This window comes from Trematomus bernacchii, unplaced genomic scaffold (genome assembly GCF_902827165.1).
Source record: "Trematomus bernacchii unplaced genomic scaffold, fTreBer1.1, whole genome shotgun sequence".
In the NCBI taxonomy this organism is placed as follows: domain Eukaryota; kingdom Metazoa; phylum Chordata; class Actinopteri; order Perciformes; family Nototheniidae; genus Trematomus; species Trematomus bernacchii.
The window spans coordinates 1740234-1762949 of NW_022987332.1; the positions used below are offsets into that span (position 1 = coordinate 1740234).

General features: G+C 40.6%; 1 protein-coding gene across 2 annotated transcripts in view; it reads right to left on the reverse strand.

Moving 5' to 3' along the window:
* Positions 1 to 734: 734 nt before the first annotated feature.
* abhd17c (abhydrolase domain containing 17C, depalmitoylase) overlaps positions 735 to 22716 on the reverse strand; it is a 30742-nt gene continuing 8760 nt past the window's right edge. Inside the window, exons 2-4 of one of the 2 annotated variants that reach the window (XR_004555642.1) lie at positions 19888 to 20067; positions 2554 to 3308; positions 735 to 2469 (exon numbers count right to left, since the gene is read on the reverse strand). Coding sequence is in view for 1 of the 2 variants with exons in the window: in XM_034127407.1 (XP_033983298.1) it covers positions 3089 to 3308; positions 19888 to 20067 (400 nt within the window). In the remaining variant the exon portion in view is untranslated. Of the gene's footprint in view, positions 3309 to 19887; positions 20068 to 22716 lie in introns of both variants that reach the window. The other variant, XM_034127407.1, reaches the window with a different exon arrangement.

The window sequence follows — 22716 nt, forward strand, 5'->3', positions numbered from 1 at the left end:
CCCTAGATATAACTCTTCTTTTTCATTTGAAGACTGAATTTAGGGCATAATTCTGCCCCTGCAGGACAAAGCTTCTTTTATGTGATAAATTAAAGAGACATTTTTGTACTCAGAGTTCATTAACTGCCTCAGACCTTGCGTACGCGCATTTCAAGAAAAACCTAAACTAAATGCAAAGGATCCACATTCATTGAAAGGGCTTGAATAGATTAATTTAAAGCCTAGCCAGTATACTGGATTGGTCAAAAGTATTAATGGAATGCAACCCACATATATTGATACATTTCTTAATAATATAATATTTAACTATAAAAGCTGAGTCACCCAGTCCAATCGTATAGTGGAGTACATGATATTGACATTTAAAAGTATTTTCATTCATTGTTTTTATGGAAAAGGCCTTCCTGATCAGATACTGATCAGTTTCTGTGGGCGTCAAATTGTGCTGATGTAGCCAGTTAGTCGTAACTTGCGTTGCGTATAGATTAGAAACAATCGGTAAAACGCTCTTTTGCAATGTATTATTACAGATTAGGGAGTATTATAAAATGCACCCAATACTCAAGATGATGATCTTTTAAAAAGGGGTTGCTCCAGCTAAAATATGAAGAGTATATTTTCTCCCTTTCCTACAAAGATCCTATCTAAATAGTTAGCCATCTCAAAACTGTTCAGTGTTCACCGTTTCTTGTGTGAAGCGAGGCCTTCAACGTAGCAAAAAACAAGGTCAGACATACACTTTCATGCATTCTTTATTCCATTATAATCATTAAAACATCCATTGTGCTGCCTTCCTGCAACTACCACATGTATGACAATCTGCTTCACAACATGTTTAAGGCTCATCTGATTTACACATCACCAACATCTGATACTGCGAGCTTCATCTGCCTTTCATTTGCATATTGTGATTCCAGTGTTAAAAGCAACAATACTAATATGTATAGAGAAGATATATCATTACAGAGGAGTATCGTACAAACCAGCTCCGGAGACAGTGTAAACCTATCAACAGTTAGACTGGAAAAACCTCGTAAAAATGTCAGTATCAAAACAATAATAAGGACTGGAGCGGGGTCTTCATCAGTTTAAAAAAGAGGAGCCACAGGACTAACAGTAGAGATGATCAGGGGCTTGTCATTCAAAAACATCAGCCCGACATTAAAATCATAAAAACACAGACACTCAAATGACAAACCACTTCACAGCAGTACACAGACCAATCATCGATCACACAAGTTGCTTTGAAATATCCCTCAAACACAATCCCTCTAATCAGCAGGCACGGGAAAGTGTCTCTTTTTACTCCATTGTGATTGTTTAACATGATTTAGTGTTTAGCTTAATGGTTTAGTGTTTTACTTTGCAAGGGGGAAATAAGAAATGATTGAGATACAATTGATACAAAGGTTGGAGGTGATTGCATGCGTTGCTCACTTCAGATTTCCCCACGGTGGTTCTGTCAGGTCTTTGGAGTTCCAGCTGGGTGAAGATAACGCCATCACAGCTCAGCAGACGGAGGAGGTGGAGGAGAGCCCACACGGCTCAGAGGCTGAATCTGGTTTTAGTACCTTGCTCTCACCTCAGTATTCAACCGTCTGGCTTCCACAGTGATTGACTGATACCTCTGATGAATAGCAGCAGTTTTAAGACCACGGAGCCTGCTGTGGTTCACAGGACTGGCTGAAATGTTTACGAACATAAGGCTTTTTAGTAGTAGTAGTGAGAAATGAGTGAAGACACCCAGACCTCGAACACCTTCACATGGAGCAGGATCACAGTTCAGTCTGCAGGTGAACAGCTTCAGCCGACAGTACTGAGTCAAGTGTTTCTGTTTGAATCATTTGTCAAGTCTTATCAGCACATGATCTGCAGTTAACAGAATGGTAGCTCGGTGCCTGCTGCTCTCTCTTCAGTAAAGGTACAGTTAGTGAGGATGTCAATGCCTCCCCAAAATATCCATGCTAGTTAGACTGTGGGCTATGGACCAATATGTCTGTGTTTGTTGAGATGGCAAGGAGTATCTATACTCTGCAACACAGGCTGATCAGATCCATTCACTGAATGACCTTTTGAGGCATTTTACTTTAATTGTTAGGTGGTCTGGTAAAATCAGCATTACATTTTGCATTTAGATAATCCACCAATCAAAATGTATTTCAATAAACAACTTCGATTCATATCCGTCTTTACTGCAGACTTCCATGAAGCACCATCTGCACAATTATTGTACTCTTTCTAAATGTCTTTGTGTTTAAGTTGCTGTCTGTATGCTGATTTAACCAGGAGCTTCAAATGTTCAAAGACTGGACTCTCCCAGAACAGTTTGAGCACCTTTGAGCTAGAGAAATTGCTAGATTGTTTAATAAAGTTAGGTTTACCGTCTTCCTGTATGAGAGCAGCACGCATCAGGACTACAAAGACTCTCGTCAACAGCTTCTGTACACACCCACGGAAAAAAGGTTCTACCTGCAATTAAGAAAAAAACGTGGAATGCAGATAACAAAAGAGAATCAACATTCATATTCAAACACAAAAGCAAAAAATCATTACCTGAAAATATGTGCACGTCAAAAGTGCAATTGTTTGGTAAACCCTGAATGGCAACTTAAAAATACAGAAAAAGTAAAAAACTTCATTTGTCTCAAGGTGCAAAAATTGATGCTTCCTTCACTTGGTATAAAAGAATACAAAAATCAATCTTGCAAAGACTTGGTCAAAAAAAAGGAGAAAAAGAGGGAAATATGGACATGTGACCAACTGGAGCTGTGGAGCAGGAGGGGGGGGCGGAGTGAGAGGAGGAAGGGAAGGAGAGTTCAGAATGAATCCAGACATAGTGTCCACATGAAAAGCAGCTGCCAGGGGGTGGACAGCTCGTGTTCAGCCAGAGCCCCCCCCCCCGGCCGCCCTGGCCCCCGACTCCTGGCTGCACCTCAACAATCTAAAACCCTCTTTTTCCAATCGCCTACACATTCCTCCCCAGAAGGGCTCTGGGACAGAGAACCAGTCCTGCCCGATGCTAGAAGTTGGGAGATGATAAGGAGTGTGTTGAGATGATCCCTGGCCTCAGTGCTGAGCCCCCACCCCCTCAGGAGGAGGGCAGCTCGAAGGAGATGAACTGCTTGAGTCTCTCCAGGTACTGGGCGTACAGTTCGATGTCGTTGTGCCCGGCCCCCTCCACCCAGAGGGGCTCCACGGCCCGGGGGCAGCGCTCGTACATGGCCAGGCCGTGGGAGAAGTCGATCACCTCGTCCTCCGTCCCGTGGATCACCAGCACCGGGGACGCCACCTTGGACACCTTGTCGATACTGAGAGGAGACAGAGACAGCAGGGGGTCAGGGGACGACTCAAAACATTCATCTGTGACAATGGGCTGACAAATAGATCATCTTTAATTACACGGCTAAACTGGATACTCAATTCTGGACCTTTGGACGTTTTAGAGGTCTGTTCATTTTCCTTAAGCAACCGTTGCCAAGGAGAACAGACCGTTGCTGAGGAGGATCAAGGGACTATGTTCAGACCACTGGGTGTTACATAGATTCATTGGAAACAAATTCAATCTGCTTTATTAAGGAGCAATAGTAAATATACAAGAGAAAAAAGGCCATACTTTTTCAGAAAAGTGTACATTTTTAAAGCTTTATACAATAACTTAATCTATCAAAACGTATTCCATTTAAAGCATTTAAGTGCCACATTTCATTATTGGCTCAATAAGCTATTAACGTATTTAACCAATCCTAAAAAAATATGTTCCAAGTCAGTTTAAAACATACAAAAATGTTGAATCTGTTATTTTCATAAAGCCCTTTTGCTTTAATAAAAAAAAAATGGCAGTACTTTTAACTTTAAATGATAAACTAGGAAGATTAAATGGGCATAATTCAAATTCAATATATTAACCCCAAACTGCTCCCATATATTTGACTAAACTGTGAAAACACCACATTTGAACTGATCATGATAAATGTACCTCTGCCCAAAACTAATTTCAGAGCAAAGGTTTTTCGAAACAGAAGAATATTGGGAGTAGGATCTTAGACCAGGAGTTCAAAAATGTTGTCAACAAAAATGTGATGACAATGTTACATGATGCGAAAACAGTGCAGCATGCTGGGATACTTGTTCATACAAGTCCAATTTCAAATTGATGAGTTGGCACGACAAGCAAACTTTCAGGCATTTTCACTGCACTACCCTTGCTCACCAATATTAGCATGTATTTGCAGATTGGGAAAACTTGTTGGAGTCTGTCTTGTTCCAATTAACATGTTTTAATCCTACATTCTTAATGTAAAGAAAAGCTGGGGAGTCGAAACACTGAAAAACACCAACATGAAGGATGTGTTCGTGTCTCACTGGGTGACTCTACGATGATCAGCTATGTGTTGTGGGTGGAATTATGCAAAGCTCCGTACTCAGCAGAGCATACGATTTCCTCACTAATCATCCTGGCCCATAACTGGGTGGAGCAGCTCAGCGTCGCCGTGCCCTTCTGCTCAGATAGAGGTTAGCTGCTAGATGAATGCAGGGAAATCATTGTGAGTTCATTTGAATCCAGATGGAATACAACTATTTCTTCACAGCTGGGTATACAGACTGACTGAATTATGGCGGATGTGGCTCTCACACATGCTCTCCCAACATTTGTATGAATATGAGCTCACAGCTACACGGAGCAATCTCTCACCCAGGAGTAAATTAGCCCTGTTACACTGGCAAATGTTTGGTTTGGAGAGACTGACTTCGGGATTCAGAGCGTATCTATGATTGAGGGAAGCGAAGTGGGATGGAGAGTGAGAGAAATAGAGAAAGAGTGTGAGTATGAGGATGAGTACGAAGTCAGCAGTCACCGTATGTGCAGTGTTTGCAGTTTAGGCTGTTTTGGAGAAAAAGGATACAACTCCTGAAGACCCAGGCCAAGTTCCCATTGTGTCTTGTTAGCAACCTATTGGTTAAAGCAGGGTTTCTGACTGAACAGCTGATAGGCCTCTGGCAGGGGTCTGCACCTTTATTATCACAAGAGCCATTTCGCCCCCTTTCCTTTTCCATTTTTTACCTAAAGCATGTGTCTGGAGCCGCAAAACATATTTGATAACACAGCTTATAAAGTTATATAGTTGTATATACAAAAACTGCAGTTTGTTTCATTTATTCATGAATGACAAATTAAAGAAAACTACTGTTTATTGTTATTTTTGTTATAACAAAAGGAAACACTAAACTCTTGTGAAGAGGAGTAGAAAATACAGGGGCATGTGTAGGCAGTGCACCTTGGAAATAAAAAAGACCTATTTTGATTCCTCCCCATATGTTAAATCAGTGGTTCTCAACTGGTCAGGCCTCAGGACCCACTTTTTCATTTGTCAATCAATTCTGAACCACTCAAATCTATTCAACAAAAAAATGGTGCTGTAATATATATACACTTTTCAGCATACAATATTAATTAAAGTGAAGTACAGTGCATATATCCCTTATATCCCTTCACAGAACTAAAGAATGCTTTTAAAATTAAAATAAAAAGGCAGACTTGGAGCCAATCAGACTTGGAGCAAATTCACCACACGTGAAAAATGTGACATGCTGAAAACCCAACCCCAGAAGGGGGGTCTGGGGGGATTCTCCCGCCTTAGATTTTTAGAAATACTAACATATAAACTACGCATTCTGGTACACTCTGAGAAGAAAATAAATAAATCTATTACTACCCGACATATTAATAATATTTTATGCCATTGTTTGTTTTTCACTTTGTTCTGACAGCTGAACTTGCTGCTCCTCACAGAGGAGATAGTCTGGGTGAATTGTTCTGTGACCTGTCAATCATCAAACCGGGGGTCATATTTCATTATGTGTTTATTTTCATCTGAAGTTGTACCCATGGATGTATAAAGAATAGTTATAAAACGGACAAGTCAAATCAAGCAATCTGATTGGTTCTTAGCCGTGGTATACTGAGCGTATACCACGGGTAGAATTGTAAGTTACTTTTCACAACAAGTCAGTATCCCTCCGCGTCTGAGATAAACAGTATACAGTTGGGCTGAAAAGCAAACTGCCTGCAGTTTGCTTTTCTAACTGGAACAAGAAAGCAGCGGAGAAGTAACGGGGCAGAAACCCTCCTTTTTACGCAGCGGTCCAGACATAGACATCAAACGGCAAAAACATATTCAGTGTGCAGTTCCATTGGCATTAGGGCAGGGATGTTTAGATACTTTCCAAGGTTTGACATAATGAATTGTGCTACTTTTAAAGCAAGCAACGATGTTTTTAAATCTGTAATCAAAAAGGTCCGCAAAAACATTTAAGATTAACTTCGACCTCCGGGGGGGGGGGGGGGGGGGGGGGGGGGGGGGGGGGGGAACAAAAAGCACCTAAACGACGACATGTAGAGCTACGTGAAGAGCAGGTAGACCAACTGGAAAAGTATCACCATTCAAAAGCTTTCTGATGCGGGTCTTGAAACAAAGCAGAGAAATGATGACCGTTAGTGGCCACAGGTGTGAAAGCTCTCTCCAGAGCTACTGGAAGCCGAATCTCGGGGACCGGAGAAAGTGGAGCAATATTCTCGCCACGCCAAGCTTCAGCCTAGAACAACCTCAACAAGTAACCACGTAAGCCATTCTACTGATGCTGGACAGTTTTTTAGTGGGTGCACAATAAACGGCAACATACAAATTAATGTAAATAAATAGCCAAATAATGGATCAACACTCTCTGTTCGCTAGCTGTTGTTAGTGTTGTTGCATAGCAACCACCTCGCACTATGTTTTGTGCAGAAGGCAACGGAGGGACTATTTTATTTTGAACACCATTATTTAATAACAACAACTATTTAAATTAGAGTGTGTATTTTTCATTCATATTGCCACACTTGGTAACCGTTTTATAAAAGCAATAGCTCACGACAGGCCGTGGTATATGGCCATTATATCACAGTTAAGGGGGTTGTCGGGCCGAACCACTCCCCTTAACTGTGATATAATGGCCATATACCACGGCCTGTCGTGAGCTATTGCTTAATTCTACCGCAAAGTTATTCTCCGTGGGGACTTCCGGCAACAATCTTGATTCTGATTGGCCAGAAGACTCGAAAAAACATCATCAAAGATGTTTTATTGAGAAGATGATCACTACGTGACAGAAGTTTTCAAAACCGTTTATGGTCTCCGGTACTTCCAGTCCAACGCCGACTGCATGCACAGCGTTAGAAAATCAGACCTTCAAAATAAGTTTGACTTTTTTCAAAAAAAATAAAAAAAAGATTTGTTTTTTCCAATTTGTTTTTCTTCACTCACACATCTGCGACCCACTTGAAACGGGGTCGCGACCCACCAGTTGAGAGCCACTGTGTTAAATATTAGCTTTAACTGACCTATCCTCCTGGGACCCAGCCCATTGAAAATGTCCACTGTAGTGGACATTTAGTTAACATGCATCTCCTTATACTAGGGGTGTAACGGTATCCGTCTTCGTCCAGAACCGTCACGGTTAGGACGTCACGGTTCGGCACATGCAGTCCCACGACGAATACGCCTTTTTTTATGAAGGGAAAAAAGTCTGTCACTCAGGGCAGTATCCATTACACTATATATAATCCAGGGGGCGGTATTGTGCCTAAAAGCTGTTTGCCTGCCGCCCTTAAACAACAAATGAAGAACAAGAAGAAAACACAACAAAACAAACAAAATACAAGAAGAAGAGAAGTTAGTATGGCGATTTCAGATAACACACAGGAGCTAGAAGACCCACCTGCTTCTTTTAAATCAGCTGTGTGGGAACATTTCGGGTTCCCTGTGGACTACAATAATGATGGAGCGCGAGTGGTGGATCGGGAGGACGGTGTGTCGGCGTTGTTCGACAGCGGTGCGGTATGCTAATGGTAACACACGCCAAACATGCTGAATCATATCAGAAGGCATCACCCAGATTTGCCAATCACCGGAGCCCGACGAAAGACAACAGCAGTTCAACAGCTTATCCCCGCTGTTTTTAAGAAGCCAATAGACATGAAAGCCGAGAAAACAAAATAAATAACGGAAGCTATTGGCATATATATTTCAATGGCTATGCACCCTTGAAACACTTTCTTATTATTTATTTTGTAATATTTTCAAGACATTCTTTTTAGTTTTACAGCTTATTGAACCTTTTTGTTTGACATCAGCCATTATAGATAATACGGCCATCTGAGTGTATGTGGTACTGTTTGTGGTTTGTTTTTAACTGTGTAATAAAGTTAATTATTCAAAATGTTAGAGTTCCTTATTTTTATACTGAAACTTGCACTACTGTTCAAAATAAATAACAACAAACCTGGAATTATGCATTTGGGACTTTTTCTTGTTGTGCCGAACCCGTACCGAACCGTGACCCCCAAACCGAGGTACATATCGAACCGTGAATTATGTGAACCGTTACACCCCTACCAAGGCTCGAGCTTAAGGACGTCCCGTCGTCCCGGGGAGATGAGAACTCTCCATCGTATTTAGTCCTTAGCAATATGCTGCGCCTCTCCCCATGTAGGGATGGGTACCGAGCCCCGGTATGGGACTTGATTGGATTCAATATTAGAGTAACTTTCTCGCTTGTGTGTTTTTTTTAAATATATTTGGCCTTTGTTTATGTGTTTGACTGATTTACTCAAATAAAAAGGTTGATGAATTATCATCTAATGATTTGTATGATGTTTTATTTATGTTAAAGGTCACTTTGAATGATTTTAACTAATGATAATGTAGAAAAACAAATATTTTAAATTCCGGACGGTCAACATTAATTTCGGGACGGTTTAGATTGTATTTCGGGACGGTTCCGGGAGGTGAAAAAGGTTAGTCGAGAGCCCTGACCCCTACCTTATACTCTTTTGAGCTACTCTATCAATCCCTGATGTACTGTACAGAGGACATCCTGGTCTTTCCAGTGATATGTCATTGGTTAAAATTGCATGCTGGGAAGTTCCTCTTTCTTTTCATCCAAAATGGCTGGCATACCAAAAACAACATTTTATAGAAGCAGGAGAAGTCAAATATTGGTGAATAATTGTAATTTCTACCATGAAAATAATATATGTTCTTGTTTATTAACATGTGAGGAACTATATCATTAGTTCTGAAAGCAATTAAATAATTCAAGTTTTGAAATAACAGCTCTTTTATAAATGTCCATTCTAGTGGACGTCAGGACCGTCTTCATGGACTTAATGACTCAATATTGTTGCAGGAGACGGAACTGAAGCAGACATTTTCATCCTCAGATAGTTATGGGAGATTCAGATTTGGAGCTCTTAAGATGATGAGAGAGATGAGGATTTCACACCTGGGATAGAAGAGGGTCAAGACATGGCCCTCTGTGGGCCAAGAGTAGCACGTATGTCTTATTGTTGTTTTTATTTTAAGTGGAGCCAGGACAAATGAGAATTGCCTCAGGAATGCCAAGTTTGTTTCTATGAGCATGGTCAAATGGAGACCACATCCATAAAACTAGTCGAGATGACCCTACAGCCCGTGCCGACTGGAGTCAATGAGGTACTTTCCCAGTACATTGACTACAAAGTCTTTGAAGATCTGGAAAGATTCACCAAAAACCAAACTACTTTTTTAGAGACCAAATAAACAGCAATGTTCAGATCAATTACCTATTTATGTTTTAAATAAAGGTGAATGTATTATTGTATTAATATCACTCTATAACCATAATACGTTACATAGTTTATCTGTTCATTCTGGCTGTCTTTTCAAAGTAAAATGGTCCTAACGTCCTCTACAGTGGACATAATGTAACATTTAAAAATTAAATTAAATTAAGAAAGTCTAAATTGCTAGATGTTTTTTTAACCCTAAATAGGTAGGAAATAAAAAATAAAGAAGATTGGAAAACATTAGACGCTTTCACACCGCAGTACTTTTCCCACAAAGGTTCATCAGAACTTAGTTCATGAGAACTCTTTAGTTCTAAATCACCAGAACGCCGACACCTCCTCATCTCCACCGCTCCCATGTTTTCTTTTGTGTTGCCACAAGTTAGTCTCTCTGCGTTTGTGCGCTGGGCTAATGCTAATGCTAATAATGCTAATGCGAGGATAATAAAATGGCGGCTTCACAAAACTTTTTGGGAGTTTTACGGGGCGTGGTTTGCAATCCGCCCAGCCAATCAGAAAGAAGAACCTTTTTCTCCCACGAAAGTCCCTGCTCTCTGGCCAAATCTCTATCCCTCCGTTTGCGCGGAGGGTCCGCCACATTAAGTGCTGTTCCAAACCAACGAGTGTGGAGGGGGAGTGGGCTATCAAGCCCTCAAACAGCAAGTCTGCAGCGGTGCTGACCGGTCTCAACGCTGTGTGTGTCCGTCAGGAAACACGCGGTTTACAAGTAGTTCCAGCAAACATCCACTGATAAACTGCGATGTTAACCTCATGATAACCTCATATATTTTTTTTACTTAGGATCATACCTGTGTTTAGTCTAGAAAAAGTTAAATGTGTGCATTTTATTATAAAGTTGTGTATATTTACAGACTGTTGCAAAAACTAAGAAGCTTATAAACATCAGGTTTAAAACTAAAAGAGCTTTACAAAAAAGTAACACAATTAAAGATGTTTGGAGTTTTATTTGAGTTATTAATTTACATTTTTTGTCTAAGAGATGCTGATTTGAAACTGTTGTTACATACAGTTACGGCATTTCCTGTTTCTGCCGGAGAGAGGGGAGTTTGTCCCAAAGCTTTCCGCTGTATTTACTCCCTCCATCTGACAGGAGGGAGCCTCATGTGTCACTCCACGGAGTTCACTCCGTCACGGAGGGGGAGTGTGTAGGGGTAGGGTGTAGGGCGTGGTTTGGGATTGGGCCTCTAGCAGGGACGGAAAATGGGGTAAAAAGGTTCTCATGAACTCATTTTAGTTCCAGATTTTTTTGGTGTGAACGCAACATTTCGGAACTATATCGGAACTAAAGTGGGAAAAGTACTGCGGTGTGAACGCGCCTATTTAGCCTAATAGGGCCAAAAGAGTAAATATAAAAAAATGTTGTATTCAATTAAGACTTCAAACCGCTTCAGTGTGCCTTCATTCCCTGTTTTTCCTCATTCACGTACAGCACTCACCTGTTTTTGTTGTTGTTGCCATCTTCAAGGCTAACTAACCCCCTTAGCTTTAAACAGGCTGTGAGCAGCTGACACAACAGCGGCTCCAGTCTAAGGTGAGCGGACTTTAGAGATAGACTCAAGCCACTCCAACTCTTTGCAGCAGCACATTTTCCTCTAAACTCCACTCACCTTAGACTGGAGCTGCTGTTGTGTCAGCTGGTCACAGCCGTTTAAAAAGGGGTTATTTAGCCTTGAAGCTTGCAACAACCACAATGGTTAGATTACCAGAGCTGGGCTGACCTTTGAGGTAGACCAGCTATTGTCATTGTAGTTTTTTTAATCTCAAACAATACTGCGTCACAGTATTATTATTTCTACATGACTAAGTAAAACTGCAAAAGACACAGCTGAAAGTGAGAGAAGCATGAAATACTTGATAACTACAACTCCACAACTCTTATTCAATAACCAGTGCAGTAACAACACTCTGGTGTTCTGGTCCACTATTTTGTTACCAGGAATTATGTTTGTCATGTATTAAATACTAGTTTTGCCTAATTGATGCAACAGCAAATACTTTGTTTTAACATTAAAAGCCAACCTATACAAGGGAGGCTGGAGAACATTAAATGATTCTGGAAGTTATATCCAGGATCGCTGAATTATTCAAAAAATCAAGACACTGTACTGATTGTATTAAAGGTCCCATGTCATGAACATTTCTACTGATCATAATTCCATTGTTGAGGTATACTAGAATAGTTTTATATTGTGTAATGTTCCAAACTCACATTGGTTTCTCATACAGCATCTCTGTATAGTATGTGTATTCACTCTGTCCTAAATGGCTTGTTGGAGCTCCTGCCCCCCCCCCCCTCCCTATGAGCCCACTGTGCTCTGATTGGTCAGCTCGCCCACGCTGATGAGATCACCACCGTTACAGCGGAACATCAGTGATTATGTGTTACAATGGTGTTAGCAACCAGAAAATGACACCAGTAATGACAAACAGATGAGAATGCTGCGTGGGGTCTGGGTGCCGTGTTGGCGGGACAGTGTGAGCTGGGTTCATTTCCTGCTTGCTGCATGGGGTCTGCGAGACAGCGAGACATCGCGAATGGACGCAGGAAGGAGGGGATGCCGAGGGGGCTGCAGTACGCCCATCTGCGAGGCTCCACTAGCACCCGCACCCCGAAACGCGGCGCACCTACAGTGTAAGCGCGCCACAGTTTCGCCGCTGCGAGGCGGATAGTTTATTGCTATTGCTATTTAACTGTATTTTATTACGGTGTAAAAGATTGTGTTTTATATTAGATTTCTTGTTTTTTATATTTTATGTATGCACCATGACATCAAGTGAAATTCCTAGTATGTGCGAACCTACCTGGCAATAAACCTGTTTCTGATTCTGATTTTCATTCATAATTTCAGCGGGAGGGAGGGGGAGCGGCGCTGAGGAACAGCAGAGTGCGGGTTGACAGGTGTCTGTGTTGATGCAGAGACAGGCTACAAGTGTCTTAGGTTCAAGTTAGACAACTAGCGTCTGGGTAGTGTTCATGACTTCATGTTTATGTCATCTGAATGTTTAATCTCAATGCACACACATTTTCCGTGCTCTCCAATAGTTTAAAATAGTTTTATTCCACTGTTAAATAACCTGTTCAATACAAGCATGCCACTTGTAAAAATTAAATAACATTTCTGTGAACTGATATTTGTTTAGTGATTTAGAGGATGTTCCCTGAAAGATTGTAAAATGTCAATGAAGATGTCAGACTTAGTATGTTTGTTAATAATTACATACAACACATGGAATTTGTGCGTGTGTGTGTTCCAAGTGAATCTGCGGCCCCCTGGTGGCCAGTACATCAATTATGTGGCCCCCACCACCATCAAAGTTGCCCATCCCTGGTCCAACTGATAGTGAACTGTAGCAGATACGACCGTTATCTTCCTTGTGTGGCCGGGGCTTAAATAACGTTAAATGCAGAGATTACATTTTGACTGTGTGTTATTAAGTCCTCTGTTCCAACTACATTTAAAAACAGAGCCTTCTCATTTAGCATGCTAAGTGTTTGCAACTGTTTAGTGCGTCAGCATACATGTCAAGACAAAGTGGTTTTTGTCATGCATATTTAAAAATAAATGTCCTTATACAAGGTAATCCCTACTCTGCACCTCACTTCAATCGTATATGTGGGCAAACACAAATATAGATGGAAGAAAATAAAGAACATTAAATACAATATACAGAAGAGAGATCTCTCTAATATTCTATGTATACAGTGTTTGCTAAATGTCTGACTGTGCGGTCAGAGTGGTTCATCTGCATGTGTATGAGTCGGTGGTTCAGAGTGGGGACAGCAGATTAGATTTGTAGATCTATGTGTTCATAGAGCACAACTAGGGATGTCCCGATCACCTTTTTTTGCTCCCGATCTGATTCCGATCATTTGATTTTGACAATCTGCCGATACCGATTTTTCCCGATCCGATCTTTATGCAATGCATTAAGAGAACAAAAAGGTAACAGATAACGGCTGGTCATCCAACGCGATGAATTCAGCTATCTTGGCTGTTATTTTGTTGGCCAGTGAAACAGTGAAAACACTGTTCTGGGGCAGTTTCTCTTTCCTTTTAAAAGTCTCTGAAAGTGTTGGTTGTTTCAGTGCCTTTACCTGAGTGGCCGCTGTGTACTCGTCGTGTTGTTGTTGGTGTTTGTTTCTCAGGTGGCGTTTCTCTGTTCTTTCCACCACGCGGAACCTCCGCCTTGCAAACATTGCATCTGGCTGTTACACTGCCTTCGCTTTCAATTTTATAGTACTTCCAAACTCCTGACATTTTCTCTGTCCCGACTCCCGAGGCACCAGCTGAACGTAGCCTCTCGTTAGCTTACTGCTACTATTAGACACTGCGCCCACTCTGTTGCCAGATTTGAGAGAAATAAGCAACCAGGTCTATGAAAACAAGCCCAAAAGAAGCAACACATACATGATGTTGTGTCATTTTAAACCAAAACTAAGGCCTCAGGATGACTTTAAGACGTGAGCATGGTCATTTTTGTTTTGTAACATTCAATAAAATAAAAATATTTTATAAAAAAAAAAAAAAAAAAGATTCCGATCCCCGATTTTTTTCTCCAGATTCCGATCTTTTGAAAATCACGTGATCGGCTCCGATCCCCGATCACGTGATCGGATCGGGACATCTCTAAGCACAACCTTTTTTATAAATCTCACCTCTTAAATCATTACAATTATTAATGATTAGGTACATTCATTTATTGTTATAGAAGGGTGTTTATTAATCTTGATGATTTTGGATAATATAGTTTGTTCTTCACATTATAACCTTTATGAAAATAGGCTTTATTGCAGGACTGTTTAAATGACACTTTTTAGCCATGTGTTCCTAATAAACTGGCAAATAAGTGTATATAGATCATTTCTTTGCTTATTCTCATGCCAGACAAAATCCATACACAGGTCCTGTACAATTAAAAATAGCCAATGGTACCTCAATATTGGATTAGAAGCAGCTTTGAATCACTAGAATTATACAATTCAATTAGGAATTGAAATCTAAACCATTTATTTACCCAATAGGTGGCTGCTTTAACAATTCCTTATCAATGAAATATGACATTTTACAATTAGAAAACATTTTAAGCACTGACATAACATATTCAACATAAAAATCAGAGATTAGGCTAATTTAGAAGTTAAAGAAACGGATCCCTTTAACACAATACTTGAATGATAAAATCTAAATCACAAAATAACACCTTATTTTAAATTGTGGATCTGCTGTATTCGGTATTAACAGCTGCAAATGTTCCGCTACATTACAGGACATTCATTTAAATCCACTTGAAGTATTGAGCAACTGTCTTCAGGTTACATTAATCTCCCCACACTAACGTTAGCCCCTCGAAACAGCTGCTCAGCTGAACAGATTCCCCAGCTCTTTATTTTTCTATTTACTGCTACCACTAAATATGAATATGCAGATGTATACGTATCTATAGCCAGGAGAGTTGTGCTTACAGAGTTTATCAGCTGTTTTATTCTTGTGAGAAGCATGTGTAATCAGAGTCCTGCGGGCTGACTATCAACTCTTAGCCGGCATTAAACCAGCATCTACTTCCATTTCAGATCCTAGTTTAGAGTTAGCATCAGGATTATAATCAGACATTTCTAGACCTGTCAAAGATGAACTGCTTAACCACACAGCACAAACACCTGTAGATCATACGCACAAATACACAATCTTACAACACTTCCCAGAAAACTACACTTAATATTCCTTACCATATGCAGACTGCTAATCACTGCAGACTCATTCGATTTTAACATCGTCTGACTGTTCATAATTTGGTCACACAAGCACTGATCCTTTGTGTGACCTTATTATGAGCGCAGTGAGTCGGCATGATACTTCGACAACACTAATAAGGAAATAATGAATCTCTGGGCTCTGCAGAAGACATATCCTGGTAAGGAGAGGACAGAGGCTTGTGCTGACGCCACCGGTTTTAGATGCATGATCCCAAATATGACAATATACATGCTTTATGTGTGCTTAGTTCATTTTGTGCTTGGTTTCAATAAAAGACACACTATAAGAGTTGGCCCTACTGACACCATATGGAGCTGTGTGCAAGTAGAGATACAAGACACAAGCACTCACCAATCATAACTTCACTTATCATTTAGATGACATATGGTTAGGATGGAGTATGTCAGATAAGAGTGGAGTATTTCCACATTCAACTTCAGTTTAGATCGGCCGCTTTTTGTTGAGCTGCAACATGCTGTTTAAGTCTTAGTTGGTTCTGACAGAATCATCGTTGTTGCATTAATATTTTAAGATTATTGGTTTGTGCAGAAATATATAATATCACAATCCTAAACAGTCAGCCACAAAATAAGAATAAGTATAATAAATGTAGGCCTACAAGTAGAAAGCAGCACTTAATATTGTGGATGAAAGTTAGTCATCAAGCAGTCACTCTGTTAGAAGGAAAGCTTGTTTGCTAATGCACGGTGATAAGCACTGATAAGACCATGTTTATGACAATAATTGAGTGCGAAATTGCCATGTCGTTGGCAAAAAAGTAAAATAAGACTGCTGTTTGAGCACTTCGCCTGTCAAAATGTCTACACACTGTGAATCTATAACACACAGTAGTAGCCCATCTACAGTATGCAGAGACAATTATTAGTGTGATTAGCACAGAGCAGTGGAAAATAATAGAATAAAAGTTGTTAGTAATGTACCGATTACTTTATGTTTGGAACAGACCTGAAAGAACTCACCAGCTCTTATTGAGGGAATAGGGTTTGAGTATCAGCTGTACAGTGGCGCCAGAGCAGAGAACTAGACAAATGGCAGGTAGGGGGGCCAGGAGGGCCGAGGACACTCACATAAAATATTGTGGTGGCTGTCGTAGTAGGACTAGGACCTATGGCCGATAAATGATTGAGAATGAGTCAATATTCAGGAGCATTCCATGTTACCTGCTGCAGCTTTTCTAGCCTTTACGGCACTGGTTTAGTGGCCCATGTACAGGGGTGCACATAACTGGTACGCAGGTACGCATGCGCGGCAACAATCTGAAATGCGTAACGTCACTTGTGTCACAACGCGCCTTTGCGTACCTGATAGGTCATCAAAACAAAAACACATATTTCGTCTATACGTGTTTCTTGTCAACACTCAGTGGAGTAAATTATTAGACCTGTCCAAAAAAAACAAAGACATTAAGCAGCCACTTTGCCGTTTTGCTCCCTGCAAAAATCTTCAGACTTTCTATGACTGATTGAACTGGGTGCTGGCCGTGCCGCGCAGGACATAACCGACGGACCTGTGAAGCTTCACAGGAGAAAGAGGCTTAGATCACTGGACGACAGAGTTGGTCGCCATGTGCACAGACGGGGCTGCTGTTAACGTCGGTGTGTACAACAGAATTGTACCAAAACTACATCAACTGGCTGCAGTGGGAGACTCCCCTGTGCACATTCTGTGCCCCGCGCACACACTGGAGAACTGCGCAAAATCAGCTGATCACAACGTTCACGCTCTGTGGTCAAGCTGCTGCAGTTTTATTTACAACAAAGTGGAGTAAAACACACAGCTGCAAACTTACTCAGGCTGTTAATGGAAGAGTTTGAAATCAGACAGGGTTAGGTGGATGAAGTGTTACTCAAGTAAAATTAGAAAAGTATTATCATCAACACCTAGTTAAAGTAGCGACAGTAAAAGTAGTCATTTTGCAGATTGGTCCATTTCATAATAATGTATATGATATGTTTTATAATTATTGATCATTAAAGTGTTTAAAAATTAGTTTGAATGACTTTGTATAGGCTACTGCAGGGTAGCTTGTGAATTTACTCCAGGTGGAACTAAAGTCTGATTTAAGACTTGATTATATTTCACATCATTCATCCACATCTGTGAAGTAACTAAAATGTATTAACTACATGTAGTGGAGGAAAAGTACATGATTTACCTCTGAACTGTAGTGGAGTAGAAGTACAAAGTAGCATAAATTGTACCTAAGTACAGTACTTGAATAAATGTACTTTGTTACTTCCCTCCTCTGAAATCAGATATGACTACAAGTCATGTGATAATTTCTTAGTATTTGATCCTTCAACTTGGCCTCAGGAAATGCAAGGACTTCACAGTTTTGGCAACAAGTTTTGGAGAAAGCAAATCGGAGGCTTACAAAGAGACAGGGAGGTGCATCTTCATCATCTAGCATGCAAGAAGTGTAAATAGAGGACAGTGAAGGAGACACTGTCCGGCAGTGGCTCAGTCAGTAGGGGCTTGGACTGGGAGCCGTAGGGTCGCTGGTTCAAGTCCCCGACCAGACCTAAATATGGAGTGTGGACTTCTACTTGGAGAGGTCCCAGTTCACCTCCTGCCCTGCCGTGGTGCCCTTGAGCAAGGCACCGGACACCCCCCTTCCCCCACACTCCCATTGCTCCCCGGGCGCTGTACAATAGCTGCCCACTGCTCCTAGTACTAGACTCCTTGTACTAGGATGGGTTAAAAGCAGAGGCCAAATTTCACTGTGTGTGCTGTGTGCTCTGCATGTGTGACCATTAAAGAGGGTTTCATCCCTCCCTATTCTATTCTACTGAGGAGGACAGTGAGGAAGACTGCACTTATTAAAACCACGCTTCATGTGGGGTGAGTACCAAACGCTGTCTCCTGGTACTCATCTGAGTAACTCACTAAAAAAGTTATGTGCACCCCTGCCCATGTATGAATAGCATACATTATAAATGTTCTTAACGCTACTACCAAAGTATTGCGACTCGGCACACATGCACATAGCATGCTCTGAAAAGAGAAATGTGGACACCAAAAAGAGAACTTATACTGAAGAATGGAAAGACATTCACATGTTCATTCTTCCAGGGGGTCGTTCCTTTTCTTAGCAACTATTATAGGAGGTATTGTTGCGCCACTAAGAGACAAAGCTCAAATGGGTAGAATTGTACATCTTGACCATGATTGGCTCGACGGTTATGAGGTAGCTTTCTCCACTTTGTACATTATTCAAACCAAATATTGTTCCAGGCTTACCAATGAAATTAAAAATATTAATATTATAATAGGCTACTTATTATTCATGTATCACTCCAGTTCATAATGAAAGCTGAAAATAAATATTACTGAATTGAACTGTATTTGATTTGATAGCCTCGTTGACAGAGGTGTTAATACAACATCTGGAACTATTTACATACTGCACTGAATCATAACGCAGGTTAGACATTAGGCTTGACAAAGTCTTTTCTAAACAGATCCCTTCTCTGAATTTTCATTGAATACCTTTGGTCAAGGCTAAAGGTTATTGCTACCATTATAAAACAGGCTCCTTTTTGGAAAGATAATGACACATTTTTTTATTTAAAAATAATTATTGGAATGAAGCATTATTAAAAAGTTGACAAATTACTTCTGTATGTTTATACGAAGGCTGTGATATTTGTAAATACAGGGATGCAAACACACGTATGGTGAAAAAAGAGAGAACAATTCAAAGCAGAAAGAAAACAGCGTAATATACCACCTGACAAAGGCCGGTGCTATAATGCTTCAATTAACTGGCTATTTTTTATAATATACTCAGATCAATAGGAGACAGAGATGTTAAGTTATAGATCAAGGGTTTATATTATTATTTACAGCAGTGGTGGGGAACTCGTGTTGTGTTCAAGGAACCTGTCCTTGGCCAGGAAAAACAGGCACTCGCTTGTTTAATTATTTTGCGGTCTAGATTTCTTAAACATTTTTTGAAGTGAGAAGTTGTCCGTCAGTCCGTGACGGACAGTATATGAGTTTAAGTAAGTTAAACTCGTATATTGTATATTATATAGATTAATTACACACAATGTACATTATTTCAAGCCTTTATTTGTTTTAATCTTGATCATTACAGCTTACAGTATATGAAAAACCCAAATTCAGTATCTAAGAAAATTTGAATATTACAAAAATATCTGATAATTAAAATGATTTTTAATACAGAAATATGAGATTACTGAAATGAATTACATTTTCCACGATATTCAATTGTATTTAGATGCACCTGTACAGTTAAAACTAAAGAAAATCAGGTGCCCAAATAACACTGCTTACCAGTAAGACTGATCTCTGACGTAGGAACATACTTTGGTCGCTTTTCCAACCGTGACGACAGGATTTAAGGTACGTTTGATTGTTAACTGCTAATGTTGCCGCTGCTACCGTGTGCATGTATACTGGCGTGTGTGTGAGACTCACCTGGGGAAGGCATCAAAGCAGTATGTCTTGCGTGTGTCAGGGAAGGCCACCCGGAGCCCTGACATGAGTGGTGAGTGGAGGATGACAGCAGCACATTCATAGCGGGCAGCCAGGTCGATGGTGGGCACCGTCCCAATACTCTGACCGTACAAGATGATGTTCTCCGGAGCTACATCATACCTGTACACAGCATACGGACAAGCCAGAACAATTAGTTAATTGATTTAATATAGAAAAAGAAAAAACATGCATTTAAACCGGGAATACAATATATGTTTAAAGAGATGCTTATTTTCAGGTTTATAACTTATATAGTTATAGTTTTAATTAAACATGGAATATAACTTTTTTTCATATTGTTGTCTGATTCACCCTCTCTCTTTAAGACACCCTCAAGGAAAAATCCATGTCTGCTCTGATTGGTGAGTGTTTCCGGGTCCTTTGTATCTGTATTCTGACGACTGTAACAACGCTGTAGTGGCACTTTCAACCTATATTTTGTACAGTTCAGACATGACAGCCTTATGGACGTCCTGACAGTGAATTGTGCAAAGGCACAGTTTCAAAAAAGAAAAAAGGTGTGCGCTCTCCACAGAGAAAGCGTCTTTAGATTTTCACAGTATTTATATAGCACCTAGACCTTTCTGAAAATCACAGACATGGCATCTTTAAGCCTTTTGAGTGTTTGTGCATACATGCGTGTGTGAGGTGTGTTGGGGTGGGGTCAGGTGCAAATGATTAGGTTTTATATCAATATAAACATTGTGTTTACTATTTATTTATAGAGCATTATTTTTACCATAAAGGGTCTGAGGTCTACCCAGCAGTTTCCTGTGGGAAACCTTATAGCTGGATACGTTAGTCTAGTCGGCCTGACTGAACGATCTCTAATCTGAGGATTGGGCCAGTTTGAATCTATGGCAACCCCCATGGCCCCCAAATATCTGTAGCCTAAGAGTGTGTGTCCAAAAGGCTTTTTTTTCTGGCAGGGGAGCACTTTATCATAAATGATCTTGTTGCACATGGGTTATGTTTCTATGAAACAATATATTGACAACATATCGCCGCTCTAACCACCGCTGTATTCCCACATTGCTTATCATTTAGGCAGCCCTAGATCCACCAGCATTCCTACAAAACTGTGTAAATCTGTGTAGTGCAGTGTTCAGCAGCAACTTGATAACCCAAACATCTAAAGATGAATGACTACATCTAAATTCTTTAGAGCGCACTTGGAAAAAACTGTGGTCAGGTAGGGTCAGGTATAGAATGTGTGTTGCACAATACAGAACCATTTGATATATGACCTGGACATGGGCATGGTTTCTCCCGACTTCTCCTCTTAAGGACTGCAGGGTGAAAATCAGCGCTGACAGAAAACAGGCCTGTCAGGCAGAGAGAGGGAGAACCTGGGACGGGATGTTCCTTGCCAGAACTCCCAATCTAGGGAGGAAGATTTGAGCAAACCTCCCATCCTGACAGGGCTGGGAGTGCAGAGGCCTAGCAGAACATCAGCAGCCCTCTGCCACAGCACAGACACACACATCTGCACACACACAGAAAAATTGGGCCCTAGCTTAACGGACAACCATGTCAAAAGCTTGTACAACAAACGCCTGGTTGAATGGCTGGATGAGTCCTATGAAGCGATGCCATCAAAAGAGCTCTTCAGATAACAGCTAGGGTGTGACTAATCTGTTGGCCTAGACAAATCCTGCCTCTGATAAGCAGCAACTAAACTGAGCAGTCATCCTGATAGAAGATTATGACCCCACACATGGATGGACAAAGTAGCTGGCTGCCAGCTGAGTCACAAAACATGGACTTTGATGCAGCACACTGTTAGGGCCAGAGAGTCCCTACAAATGTTTTATGATTATAGCCATAACAGGGCTATGCTACTGTAAAAAAGGGCTCATGCATACATACATGACAAGGAAATAATGTTTGTTTGTTTTTAAATCACATTTCCAAGTTTGACCGTGAGTTCTTCCCTTCAAGCTTGGCTGTTAACCATGAATTGCCTGGCAGTGAAAATAAATAATATGCAGATAAATCCGTACAAGGAACATGTATTGGAACGACTGGAGACCACTGATCATCAGTAAGAACGATTACTTACAGCAGAACTAAATAAATAACAAATATGCACTCTATCTTTAGGAGCGGTGAAAACGAAGAAAAGGGCCAGGCATTTTGCTAAAGCATGCTCTAGTTTCTTAAAGGGGACCTATTATGCTATATTTGAAAAATATATTGTAGGGCCATATCTATACAAAACATGTCTGTGAAGTTTTTTGCTTAAAATACCAAACAGAACACCCATTGTAGCCATGCCTCATACCCCTCTTTTGCAGCCCTGTTCCAAAAAGGCTGATTCTGTGACTGTAGCTTTAAATGGAACAGATGCTGCTAGCCACGCCCCTTTGTAGCGTCACACAGCTCTCCCCTGCTAATAGAGTTTTCTACCGGGAGAAACTCAGCTACACACTGCCGTGATTAAATGCCATATTATGTTCCTAACCACTTCAAGCATTATTTCTGAAACAGTATGGAGCTCAAACCTTTCTCTCTCGCAGGGTTTACCACAAGGACATTACGTTACACATATTCTCTCCAGTACAGTGTTAGCTCAGAAAACTGCCATTATATTTATATATATATATATATATAACAACTTTACTCTAAGTGCCTCCTGCAGACATCCTGCTGAATACACAGACACACAGCTGCGAGAGGGGATTCAGCTAGATGACTGTTTACGGAGACGATAGGTTGGGACGTGTCACGTGTGCCACATTTTGTTAATGACGTCATAGGAGCCAAATC